The 14218-nt window shown below is 45.0% G+C and overlaps 1 protein-coding gene across 1 annotated transcript in view; it reads right to left on the minus strand.

Moving 5' to 3' along the window:
* RPL7 (ribosomal protein L7) overlaps positions 1–13687 on the minus strand; it is a 57670-nt gene extending 43983 nt beyond the window's left edge. Inside the window, 3 exon segments of the mRNA XM_030215569.1 lie at positions 7446–7612; positions 8933–9230; positions 13612–13687. Of these exon segments, the coding sequence (XP_030071429.1) occupies positions 7446–7612; positions 8933–9230; positions 13612–13625 (479 nt within the window). The 5' untranslated portion in view covers positions 13626–13687.
* Between the last annotated feature and the right edge of the window lie 531 nt (positions 13688–14218).

Here is a 14218-nt window from a genome sequence, read left to right on the forward strand (position 1 = left end):
GCTGCAGCATCCAAATGATAATGCTTAGAGAAAATGCAGAAAGGCCCAAGTGGCCACCAACAGATGTCCTCTAGGGGGAAAAAAACCCCTAGACTTTGCTCAGAAGTTGCCACAGCGTATGTAGAATGTGCCCCAAGGATCTACCAGCACATAAGCTGACACAATCGCATCCTTGATCCATTGCATCAGAAACAGTTGGTCAGACCTGCAAAAAAGTCAGGCCGCAAAATCCCACGGATAAATCTTCCGCCAAATGGATGGAAGAAACAGTGGTTGACTGAGGTGAAATGTGAACATCACCTTAGGCAAGAAGGATGCAGCAGTCTGGATTGTAACCCCTGAGTCTGAAAACTGGAGAAAAGGATCCAGACAAGACAGGGCTTGCAACTCTGACATGCCAAGACCATAGATACAAGAAACACCGCCTTAAGCTTCAGGTCCTTTGAAGACTCTTTCTTCAAGGGCTCAAAGAGAGCCAAGTCTAGGCAGGGAGGACACAGAGGGGACTAACCCCCTTCAAAAAACGAGTAACATCTGGATGAGCGGACAGTGAGGAAGGCTCCACGCATCCCCAGTAACAAGCCAGGGCTGCCACCTGCACCCGAAGCGAATTAACCAGCTATTTCTGCATCCCCCTCCTGAAAAAAACGCCAGGATCTGCAGCACAGAGGGCCAACATAGGAAACACTCCGTCTGGAGCAGTATACCTCAAACGTATGCCAGACCCATGCATGTGCGATAGTAGTCAAATGATTGCATGCCTGCAAAGTGATCACCCCTCCACATACCATTTCCCAACGAAATCAACCAAAGTTTCCATATCATGCACTCCTGGGCGGATGCATTCCGGCTGAAACTCAACGCAGAAAAAAACCCAATGCCTAATACTCACCTCTCAACAAGAAAAAATTTACAGCCATTAACACACCAAATCTGAACCTTCCAATTTCAGACACCCTAAAAATTCTTGGAGTTACCATCGATCAACACATAACACTCGAGAGCCATGCGAAAAACACAACCAAGAAGATGTTCCACTCAATGTGCAACCTAAAAAGAGTAAGACCTTTCTTCCCAAGGACTGTTTTCTGCAACCTGGTACAATCAATGGTGCTCAGTCATCTAGATTACTGCAACGCACTCTATGCCGGCTGTAAAGAGCAGATAAATCAAGAAACTTCAGACAGCCCAGAACACCGCAGCAAGACTCATATTCGGCAAAACAAAATATGAAAGTGCTAAGCCCCTACGAGAAAAACTACACTGGCTCCACTTAAGAACGCATCCGTTCAAAATCTGCTCCCTAGTTCACAAAATTATTCACTTTAGAAGCATCAGCCTACATGTCAGACCTGACAGACTTACCACCCAGGAATGGCAAAAGATCATCCCGCACATTCCTTGATCTGCACTTCCCTAACTTGCAAAGGTCTAAAATACAAACTAATGCACGCGTCAAACTTACCTACTTGAGCACACAGTTATGTACGCACTGCCGTGTAACTTAAAAACGATCTACGAACATTCGCAAACTACTGAAGACCCATCTCTTTAACAAGGCATACCACAAAGACCAACCAATGTGAATATACACAACTCCTCCACATATATTCAGATCTTACAATATCTGCTTGTTATACTAATATCATGTTTTATCATTATCTTGTTGCCCAAGATCCTTCTGTAACACTAAATGTCTATTTTTGTAATATATTTCCACCACTCATGATGTACTGTAAGCCACATTGAGCCTGCAAAAAGGTGGGAAAATGTGGGATACAAATGCAATAAATACCCTTTCCTTCTCAAGCACTACTGCTCAAGAGCCAGGCCTGAAGACGAAAGTGGGAGGGCTCCTCCATGGGTACCAGACCCCGACATAGGAGATCTAGAACCAACGGCAGGGAAACGAAACGGACAGAAGCAGATGGACGAGATCTGCATATCATGGTCATCTGGACCACTCTGGAACCACCAGAGGACCCTCCCCATGAGTGACCACGGTGGGAAAACATACAGAAGCCCCTCCACCAGCCAGGGTTGCAGCAGCATTTCCAGACCGTTGGACTTGGGCTCTCAGCCTCTGCTGAAGAAAAGAAAAAGAAAAAAAAAACCACACCTTGGCAGGTCTGAGTTGCCATCAGATCCATTGCCGGTATGCCCCACAGCTCTGTGATGTAGCAGACAGCTCCCATTCCACCAGGTCCAACGACATCCTGCTGAGGAAGTCTGCTTGCATGTTGAGATGCCCCGTAATGTGAGCTGCGGAGAGAAGCTGCAAGTAGCGTTCCACCCACCGAGATAGTGCGCATCCAAGCTACAGCAGCACTACACATGCCTCCCTGTCAGTTGATATACACGACCACCATTGTGTGGTCAGAGAGCATCTGGACTGACTTATCCTGTACCAGACCCTGGCATGCCTCCAGCACCTGGGTTACCGCCCAGGAGCTCCAAGCAACTGATAGGCCACTGCGCTCCATCTCAAGTCCAACAGCCCTGAGCACAGTGTTGAAGGCAATGCGCTCCCCAGCCTGCCAAGGCTGGCATCAATCACCACCAGAATCCACTGCGGAGACACCAAAGGTATCCCCTTCTTCAAAATGCCCTCCTGAACCCATCAACTCATGCTGTGTCTAGCCTGCAGGTCCAACGGAGCACACTCTGATAATCCTGCGACACTGGAGACCATTGACTCAGAAGGGAGTTTTGTAATGGAACATGTGACCTTACCCAGGGAGCCATGTCTTTGGCCACTGTCATGGACCCCAAAACCTGCACTTAATCCCTCGTCTGCAGGCATGGCACCCTTTGCAGAGCATGAATCTGACCAGCAGCTTGTCCACCCAAAGAAGTCAGCAACAACACCTGGCCCTGGATATTATCGAACCGATGACCCTTGGCAAAACCAATGACCCAGCTGAGAGACTGCAACAAGTCCACCACCTTGTGGTGGCTTCCCAACTCTCACGCTCTGAAGACACACAGATTAACCAGTCGTCTAGATATGGGTAAACCCAAATCCTCTCCTTCCGGAGGAATGCTGTCACTACCATTATAGCCAAAGGGGAGGGCCTGGAATTGATAGTGGTGATCCAGAACTGGAAATCCAGGGGGGGGGGGGGGAGGACAACAACTTTGGTGCGGAGGCCAAATGGGAATATGCAAATATGCCTCCTTGAGATGTAGGGCAATTAAGAACTCCCTGGGCTGCACCGCCACCAGAATGGAGCACAAAATTTCCATGGAAAAATGCTGGAGCTTGAGAAACTGGTTCAAGTGCTTGAGATCCAAAACTGGGCAGGAAGGACCCTTCCTTTTTGGGCACCACAGAATAGAATGAATAGCAAACCTGTCCCTCAGATAGGCATCAGGGTGCAGAGCTCCCGCAAGGCGTTCAGAGTGAAGAGAAAGGTAGGAGCAAAACAAGCACCATATGCGTTCCTTTATAACAAAAATATATGGGATTATAATACATGGCACTATCCAGATCTAATAACCTGACTTCAGAAACACACACTTGAGCTTATTCTGTCTTTCAATGCAAAGCTTATTTGCTGAAGCTGCAACCTCGCATACAGATGAAGGCTGCTGACAAGGGTACCCATGTGCTAGAATAAAAAGGTAATCTGCATCAACGTCATGGCCAGAACAGTTAAGGACTCTTGGAATTACCGTTGCAGCTGGAGACACACTGTGGCTGGCAAACTGCACATTGTTTATCAAACCCTGGCTTCTTGTCAAGATGAACCCATCAATGTGGAGCCAGTGAGACAATGTTGGGGCCCCTGAAGTCATAAAAATGGGGTGTTGTGTGTACACCCCCCAAGGCCACAATATATGTCATTAGCGCAGCTGTAGCCCATGATTTCTGTATAAAAAAGGGGCTCTTATCTGAGGCAAAAGGATGCTGTGCTGACATTCCATCCGAAGAACAAACCCACGCTGAATCTGACTAAACATCTGAGGAACATGCTGCCACCTGCTAGAAGTCTGCATCAGGTATGTGTGCCATGTACTTTTGTATAAGTGCTGTGGGCTTAGGGGTTTAGGGTGACTCTTACTCAGGAGTCTAGCTTAGGGATTTATGTGCATTTACTTTGAGCCGTTTCAATGATAAGGCTTCATATGTCTATTATTGCCTTCTTTACACAATATCTTTGTTGCTACTGTAAATAAGCAATGCTTGGTTGTGAAGTTAGTTCTATTATTTAGGGCGCGGTGATCTTGGATCTAAGGATAAGAGGGAACACATTTGCTTCTGACACTTCACTCAGTAAGGCTGGTATTACCACAGACCTATTCCTTTTAGAATTTATGTTAAGTGGCAGGTACCCAATAACATCCTAAAAAGGGTTATAACTCTATGAGCATGCAGAACTACTAAGCGCTTGGTTAGTGCTCTGCATGGGGATTCCAACAAAAAATCTCCTACGGGAGAGAATTCAAATTTGTACCCTTCTCTGATAATGTCAAGAACCCACTGGTCCGACATAATCCTAGCCCACTGCTCAAAGAACAAGGTCAGCCAACCCCCCTATGTGCAGCACCAAGCAGCAGACTGGCGCCCCATCACTGGGTAGCCCTCACTAGGGCAAGGACACAGGTACCAAGCCCCACCTGTCACTTCGAAAGGAACCAGGATCTCTGAAATCCAGAAAAAAAAGGAACAGCGGTCACCGACCCCTGGTCCGGACAGTATTTCCTGGCCTCCTTAAAACAAGGATGTGCCATGCTTGCCCTCAACATTGTCTGAAGATAAGCGAAAGACTACTGCTGTATCCTGGAATCCCCCAAACCCTTCACCGAACAGGCAACCCCAAAAGGGGAGCTTGGTAAGCTGCTGCTTAGGAGCTGCATTTGCCGCCCAATGGCGAAGCCACAAGAGCCGCCATCTGCTTAGCCGACAAATGCACAAGGTTGTACAAGTCTGCCAAATAAGCCAAGCCGGATTCCAAGAAAGGAAAACATGTCACCAGCTGATCGCCCTCCCCAACGATAGTGTCAGTCGCCTGTCGAGCCCAGGAGAAGCAAGCTCTCGCCACACAGGAGCTGCAGATGGAGGCCTGAAAAGAAAGAGCCGAGACCTTGAAGGCCTGCTTCAACGACACCTCCAGCTTCCTGTCGTGTACATCCTCTAACACTATACCCCCCCCCCCCCCACCACCATCATCACCAGGTTAGTCTTCTTGGTGACCACCTCCACCACAGCGTCCACTCTCAGAAGCTTCAACTTTTCCAAATAATCGTGAAGCACCGGATACAGATGAGACATCACCTTCTCCACCACCAGCCCAGCATCCGGATTGGACCACTGCACCAAGATGAGTTCCTTGATAGTCTCATGCACTGGAAGAAACTGGGCAGGTCTCCTGGTGCTAGCCATCTCGGAGTTAGTCCACCGAGATATTTAAGGACTCAAGGCGCATGATCAATCAAGAAGGACAGTTCCTTCTTATGAAAAATCCTGACTGCCATGGGGTCATCCAGCTCCAAGGCCAGGAACTCCTCCTCCAAGTGCTCCCCTAGAAACAGTACCCAGACACCTCCTTTTCTCAGGAAGATCAAGAGGCAAAGGCTGGGAGATAACTGAAAGGGTATCTTGTAACAAAACCCTAGACTGCTGTGTCCTCTCCATCAGGTAAGCCTGATGAAGTAAAAGGGAAAGGAACCTCCACCCCAGAAGATCCTGACACCAATGCCTAAGCCAACAAGGAAGGGCAGAGTCCAACACCGCTTCCCCCTCCCTGGAGGTCTGTCTCAAAGACGGAGACAGCTGTTCAGCAGGCAAGATGGCAGTGGGAGCAGCCGCATCAGACTGCAAAGGAGAGTGCGCGAGAGAAGGAACCATGTTGTCTGCCACTGCCCGCCACTTCCCTCAGTGTTTTAAAGTCTCTACTGCCATTTTCCCCAGTAACCGTAATGCCCAGTAGAAAGACCAAAGCAAAGGAACACTCACCAAGCAGCAGAGCAGCACATCGTGATCCCTAGCAAAAAGAACCACCGCCTGAAACGGCACTCAGATCATGTCCTCCACTCACTTCTCCTGTTCCACACACACATGAACCTGGGATGAAATCCACTCAGAACCACACCGCAAACTGGGTTTTTCTGTTGGTCCAATTGGTTGTAGGGGCACTAGGCAGAAAAGGTATGCCCCCTATAGCTTGTGAGGTATAGCCAGACCACCCCCATGATCAACTGCCCAGGAGACCTAGGAGAAAAGCACCCCTAACAGGAATCCAGGAGATAGAGATGGTAGCATGCTCTCAAGACAGCAATTTGCCACAGAAAAATAAACACAAGTTTTAACAAATTATTCAATAAGAAATTACAGCAGGTCAGAACACACTGTGGTTAATCCATTCATTCATTTGGATTTCTCTCATACCTTTTTTCAGTAGTAGCTCAAGATGATACATTCAGGTACACTGGGTATTTCTGTGTCCTTTGAGAGCTTACAATCTAAGGCAGTGTTCTTCTGGCTTTTTTTCCGGTATGCTTTGCCTCTCTACCCAAGCTCACAGCAGAAAAGGGGAAGTGAACAGTAGGAAGAGCCAAATGCTTGAAGGCCAAAGCAATTCTCAATAGACAAAGAGAATGTATTTGGAAATGCTGACCTCCTTGAGGATACCCCCAATGAAGTTTGAAGACAGACTGGTAGGGGTGATGTCGTTGACACACACTAACCAGCAGTGTCGCGGTTTCACATGGGAAGATATCTGAGGGCTCTCCTTCAGCTCATTTGGTTCTATTGATCTAAGGGGTGCTTTTACAAAGCTGCAGTAACAGCAAGCACTACTGTGTGCTTACCACAGTGTAAAAGGACTTACTGCAGGACACACTGAGGCATCCTGCAGTATGTGTGATGAAAGACAATATGCTACAAAGGGGGAGGGGCGTCAGGGGGCAGAGAGTGGGCACAACAGCAAAAATCAGTTAGTGCTGCAATACTGCTGTACATCAATACATGAGCCCTTACCGCCTACAAAATAAGTGCCAGTAAGAGTCCATGAACTAATGGCAACATTAGCATGTGGGCATTAATGCTAGAAATTGAAAACTGGTCATTTTCCAGCTGCAGAAAAAATGGCCGTAGCACACAGGAAAGACCTGCATAAGGTCACACTAAGGTCACTTTCTACAGGACCCCCAAGTTTATATTTAAACAATCGAGGGCTAAGTGACTTACCCAGGATCACAAGTAGCAGGAGTGGGATTTGAACCAGGATACCCTGGTTGTCAACCCAGTACTCTAATCACTAGGCTACTGCTCCACAAAAAGTTTTTAAATTGCACCATCATGCAGTCCAACTAATCATCTTACAGCCAGTCACAGTTATTTTTCAAGATATAAAATTCAGTTATCAGAACACAGAATCTCTATTTCGAATTAGATTTCTTGATAGCATTTCTTTACACAGGTTCTGCTGTAGAACTCTTACCCCCTGATCCTGATGACAAAGGCCAGTTTTGGTTCAGCAGGTACATAGTAATTTCCAGCTTTGCGGGCCATTCGAGCCATTCGAATTTCACGTCTGTAGATCTGCCTGTACTCCTTGTAATAAGCCTCTGCTCTCTTATAAATTAGCTTCCTTTTTTCCTTGCGTTGCTGAAGGGCAAGAGCAGACTGATTAGACTCTAGCAGATTAAGAATTATCCTTTTCTTGGCCTGAACCAACTTCTTAAGAGGTCAATAGTTCAATCTACAGCAACTGAATTATTGTACATTGCCTTTTCTTTCAGTTAAACTCTCCAAAATAACATGCAGAAATAATATCCATGTCAGCTTATACACAAGTATGTTTACACCATTCAATATAAGAAAAAAAATTAGTTTTTTAAATCAGATTTCAGAAAATGTATACAGCCTGCACTTTCTGATGATGGAAGAGCCTTACTAACCACTTTCCTATGCAGTTTCAAAATTCAAACTTAAAGGCAGAGAGGAAGAAAAATGCATAAATATAGTTCGTATTCTTCAGATAAAATTCTTGTGACTTTACACAATCTAAAGCACAGACCTGTCCATTCAAGAGGCAGATTTGACTTAATAGGACCGGTAAAGCTAACTAGGTTGCAAATTCTTCCCTCACCCACACAAATGCTAAGACCATTTCGATAACCAAGCATACTGTAGAAATGGTAGCAAGTATTTGCTAAACCCTTTTAAAATGAAATAGATTATCAAAATTAATTGAAACCTGAATATGTAAAATACTTAAATGTAGGCAGAGCTAGCTACAGTACAGTGCTTTCTGTATGAACTTTAAGAGTGGAACAGGTCAACTGTGTAACTGTAGCTGTTAAAAGGATTTTCTAAAACCCTATCCCACAAATTTTATGAATCCAAGTTCTATTATTCTTGGAACTCAGGCACTGAACAGTCCAGTGACATTGGCTCTGTGGCTTTCTTCCAATCCCAGGCTCTGAAATGGGTGGGTTAGCCTGATATTAAGCACCTGTTAGTAAGTACACTGGAACATTCTTAATCTCCGACTCCATCAGAGCATTTTGAGACCATTCAACTAGCCTGCATCATTATTTTACATATGTTTTTTTTTCCCTCTCCTAGTATTGTTCAATGTACACAGGTATCTTTGTTCTTTGAACAAGAAATGGAAATGAAATTAAATCATTTGTATCCATTGAACCAGATCTGTATGGTCTCTCAGTAAAATCTGTAGCCTAGATAAAATCCAATCACAAGGACCACACAAGAACTTTTTAGAAGCCTGCACCCCCCCCCCCCCCCCCCCAAACCTTTAAAATGCAAAGGGAAAAAAAACATGTCTATGGGCAGCACACTAGCTTGCCAACTTCTCTTATTGACAGTTCCAGAGTTACTAATGCCCTCAGCCAGTTACACTGAAGTGCCACAGCCTGGTGATTAACTTAATGCTATCAAATAGAACACAATGCTATTCTTCACCTTCTTTTCAACCAGTTTCTGCTTGAGACGTTTGGCCTTCAAGGCTGCAAAAGTCTTTCGCCTTTTGACAAGGCTTTCAGGAGGAGACGGCAACTTCTTCCCTTTTACAAGGCTTTTCGGAGCAGACGGCAACTTCTTCCCTTTTACAAGGCTTTCCGGAGCAGACGGCAACTTCTTCCCTTTTACAAGGCTTTCCGGAGCAGACGGCAACTTCTTCCCTTTTACAAGGCTTTCCGGAGCAGACGGCAACTTCTTCCCTTGTACAAGGCTTTCCGGAGCAGACGGCAACTTCTTCCCTCTTTAATTAAAAAACAACCAAAAAAGGGTAAATTATTTTTTAAATCCTTGTTAACATTTAATATGCATATTTGGCGCATACATTTTTTCAATTGTAACTCAAGGAGAGTTACATTCAGGTATAACGAGTACTTCTGTGTCCCTGAAGGACTCTCAGTCTAAATTCATATTTGAGACAATGGAAGGTTAAGTGACTTGCCCAGGTCACAAGCAGCTGGAACGGGATACCAAGAAAATGTACATACGAATTCATGTCAACACACATACACTATGGGGGCAATTCTATAATTGAGTGCCTCCTTTTAGGTGCACCAAGGATGCACGGTTAGGACCCTATTCTATAACAGATCCTGGGCACCTGCTCCATCATTGAATACTAGTATAAACTCTTAACTGCAGGTGTTATCAATGTTAAATACATACCAGCCATAGACATGGCATAAGTGTAGGCACCTAAAAGCAGCAAGAACATGTATGGTTTACAGTATTCTGTAAGTTAGGTGCATAATTGAAAATCCTGCCCCTGTGTGCATCCTCCTTGCAAATAAATATTCTCTCTATATATGGTGTGTGTAGTTATGCACACAAGTAGTACTATTCTATAACTGGCACTAATTTGTAGTTATAATCCTATTCTATAAACTGCATGTGTAAATATTCTAGCACTTAACTGCACAGAGGGCATTCACATAGAAGGCCCTTCCTAACGCACACCTTATAGAACACTATTAGTTATGTAAAGTGCCACATTTACACCTACCATAAACATGCAAATTCTTGCCCAACCAGTTGTGCTAACTTGTGCTAGTATTCTATGGGAAAATTAGGTTCTTACCTAGGTAATTTTCTTTCCTTTAGTCATAGCAGATGAATCCATTACGAGTGGATTGTGTCCACCTACCAGCAGGGAGAGATGGAGAACACTGAAAACCATAGTGCCTCTAGGACGGCTAGCTCCATCTGCCTCTCAGTATTTGAAGCTTCCAAAGTAGTGTTAAACCGCAAAGTAGCATAACATGAACTTTCCTCACAGCGAACGAACGCCCCAGAACAGGAGCAATAACATAGTAACACTAGTAAAAAAAAACCCGTTTCTGATGCAAATGAAACGGGGGCTAGCAAGGTTTTCTTCAGAGTGTGCATGTGGGAGTGTGTGTGTCCCTGCCCTCTCCCTCCGAGTCCAGTCCTTCAGTGTTGTTTCCTGCTGTTCTGTGTTTTTGTTACAGAGAGAGTGAGGGCATCTCTCTCCCCTCCCCCCTCTGAGTCCTTCACTGTTTCCTGGGATTTCGTGCTGTGCTGTTTTCCTTCACTCATGGGGAAACCGGATATCTCTGGCGCTTCACACTTCCGGCTGGAGGCTTCAGTGGTGCCTTTTATATATATATATATATATATATATATATATATATATATATATATATATAGATAGATAGATTGTAGATGATGGCAGAAAAAGACCTGCATGGTCCATCCAGTCTGCCCAACAAGATAAACTCATATGTGCTACTTTTTGTGTATACCTTACCTTGATTTGTACCTGTCCTTTTCAGGGCACAGACCGTGTAAGTCTGCCCAGCACTATCCCCACCTCCCACTCCCATCACCGGCTCTGCCACCCAATCTCGGCTAAGCTCCTTAGGATCCATTCCTTCTGAACAGGATTCCTTTATGTTTGTCCCATGCGTGTTTGAATTCCATTAACGTTTTCATTTCCACCACCTCCCGCGGGAGAGCATTCCAAGCATCCACTACTCTCTCTGTGAAAAAATACTTCCTGACATTTTTCTTGAGTCTGCCTCCCTTCAATCTCATTTCATGTCCTCTCGTTCTACCTCCTTCGCATCTCCGGAAAAGGTTCGTTTGCGGATTAATACTTTTCAAATATTTTGTCTCCCAACGCACGCATCAGCTGATTTCCGCCTGAGACCCATTATACGGAACACCGTCGAGCAAGACTCCTGATGCAGGCCTAACGGCCAAAACACAACGGTTGTGTAGAGTCTTTTATTCATCAATAAACAAGTATTTTTAAGATCCATCTCTCTTGTATTTCCGTGGTCAAACATCCCACTTTCTTCCATACCAAAGTAGTATACTATGCCATACTTTGTATTATTTGAATACTAGTAAAAAAGGCCCGTTTCTGGAACGAATGAAACGGGCACTAGCAAGGTTTTCCTGGGAGTGTGTATGTCTGAGAGAGAGAGCCAGAGTGAATGTGCGGGTGTGTGACAGAGTGAGACTGTCTGTGTGACAGTGTGTGTGTGAGAATGAGAGTGTGTGACAGGGCCCCCTCCCCTGCTCCTAATGCCCCTCACCCCATTCCCTCTCCTCCTTTTCCTCCTCCTTCACACACTTTGGGTTCCTTAAGGCTTTCAAAAGTCTATGTACCCCCGTGGCCCTAACTCCCAGTATCCGGAAACCCCACCGCTTTCCTCCTCACCCCTCCCCCAAGATGTAATACTTTCACGTCCTTCATTTAAAAAAAAAAAAAAAGTGTCCTATCTACCCTCTGTACAAATGCCCGGCATTCAGATTGTGTTCCTCTCGTAAATTTTCATTTCTTTCATTCATTCAGAACTTGCCCCCCCCCCCCCCCCCCCCCCCCCCGAACACTTTTGGTTCCTTGAGTCTTTTAAAACTCTCCTATGTACCCTGTGCGCTAATGGCCAGCATTAAGATTGTTTTCCTGTGCCAAATTTGCATGTATTTCAGTCATTCACAACTCCCCCCTCCCCTTCTTCAGTTTAACACTTTCGTTTCCTTCAGTCTTTTAAAACTCTCCTATCTACCCTGTGTCCTAATGGCCAGCATTCAGATTGCTTTCCTTTCCCAAATGTTCATGTCTTTCAGTCGTTCAGAACTCCCCCCCTCCCCCATTTACTACTACTACTTAACATTTAACACTTTCGGTTCCTTCAGTCTTTTAAAACTCTCCTATCAACCCTGTGTCCTAATGGCCAGCACTCAGATTGTTTTGCTTTGCCAAATTGTCTGTCACTGAGGTCAGTGCCTGCCTGCCTAGCAGACCACTTCCGGCAGGCACGGTCCCAAGCACATCCTGTTAGAGGTGAGAATTATTATATAGGATTTTTACTGCTGTAATTGCCTATTGCTCATGTTTGATCTATTCTTACTGTACACTGTCTTGCGTGAATTCCTTCAAAAAGGCGGTAAATAAATCCTAACAAATAAATAAACATATCATCAACAATGACACCTAGATCGCTTTCCTGGTCGGTGACTCCTATGTGGAACCTTGCATTACAAAGCTATAGTTCAGGTTCATCTTTCCCACATGCATCACTTTGCACTTGCTTACATTAAATGTCATCTGCCATTTGGATGGCCAGTCTCTTAAGGTCCTCACGTAATTTTTCTCTTGCAATTTAACAACTTTTGAATAACTGTTATCAGCAAATTTATATGCCATAAAGCTATACCTATTGCGGAGTGTCTCTTAAAATTTTAGCTTCGATTTGTAAGGCCCAATATCGGCTTGCTCCTATTTATGTTCAGCTGAAAACCAGAAAGCACACTGAGATTGGAGGATAATAGGCTACTTATTGTTCTGTCAGTTCAAGCTTTATTAGTACTTATAGCGCCAACTAGACCTACACAGTGCTATGCAGGAATTTTTTATGTTCCTAGTAGGCTCACAATCTCATTGTAACTGGACCAATAAAGGATTAGGTCAGTTACCAGTCACAAAGATCTGCAGTTGGAATCAAACCCATTTCCTCAGGATCTGAGTGCATTGCACTAACCATTAGGCAATTTCGATTTGTTTACCATACTTGTTTTGTTATGATGTTTGTACGCAATATAAGAAAATTGATATATAGGATATAAATATATACATGCGTCCACACACACCACAATAACATGAAGCATATATACTGTCTGCTATTGACTTTTGAAGAAACAGGGCTCGTCTGATCGTAAGTCATTTCTGTGCCTTCTCATTACAAAATCGTTTTTCTTCTTCTGATTGAAGATGGGGCTCTCTATATGGCTTGATGGCCCAGAACTGTGTGAATCCACGGCAAGAAGATCCAAGGCCTCTTTCCACACGGGACCAGAAAGCTTCAGGCCTCCTCACCCTTCTACCAGTCTCTCTCTACCACTTAAGAGACGCAGAGCACCAAGGTCCAACTAGAAAGGCCTACGGCTACCACTTTTCCAACAGTCCCCACCAGCTTCTACAGAGCAGCGGTGTCCGCCACCGCCACAACACCTTTCAGCTGCTTTCCCCGTGCAAAATAACACTACCAATAGACAGCAGAGAGCCTACAACACCATGTAGCCGCGCCAGTGCGTCAATAACCCACCAGTAACTTAGATGACTATGGATAACAAATCTGAAAAAAAAAAGCACTCACTCTTTACCCGCCATCTTCTCTTCGGTTCGCTAGCAGAAAAGAGAAAGCTACGCATGCGCCGGAACAGTTTATTAGCGCAGGTAGGAAGGATTCGGGAAGCGTCTTACGTCATAATAAACGGCCTTCCCGAAGTGAGGGGGGGGGGGGGGGGAGTAGGAAGACGCAGGCGCAGATCGAAGAACTGCCAGCTGATCAGGAAGTACCACCAAACTGGTAGGATGGACCAAGGAGGTTTAATAGACAGGAGCTGAAGTGACGTCTTAGCGCTGCAACCAATAATGATTAGTCTAAGTCCCCTTCCCAGCACAGCTGTCATCCACCCCTTTCGCTCAAAACAAAGCATGGAAGCAAACCTATAAGCTGCTGCATCCACCTTGTCGTTCTTTATTGTTCGTAACTTATATTTTCGAACATGCCAGCTTGTGCAGCATACGGATGTACACAGAGGAAGTGTAATAACGGAATAACCTTTCATAGATAGAGTAGTAATTTGTTATAAATCAAATCTTAATCAGTGGTCAGTTGGAGGGGCTGGTTACAGACACAGCCTAGCACGTGTTACATTCGTGCAGAGATTTTTTTTCTCCTGGTAATGGACCACTAAAAC

The sequence above is a fragment of the Microcaecilia unicolor genome, chromosome 1, assembly GCF_901765095.1.
Source record: "Microcaecilia unicolor chromosome 1, aMicUni1.1, whole genome shotgun sequence".
Taxonomy (NCBI): domain Eukaryota; kingdom Metazoa; phylum Chordata; class Amphibia; order Gymnophiona; family Siphonopidae; genus Microcaecilia; species Microcaecilia unicolor.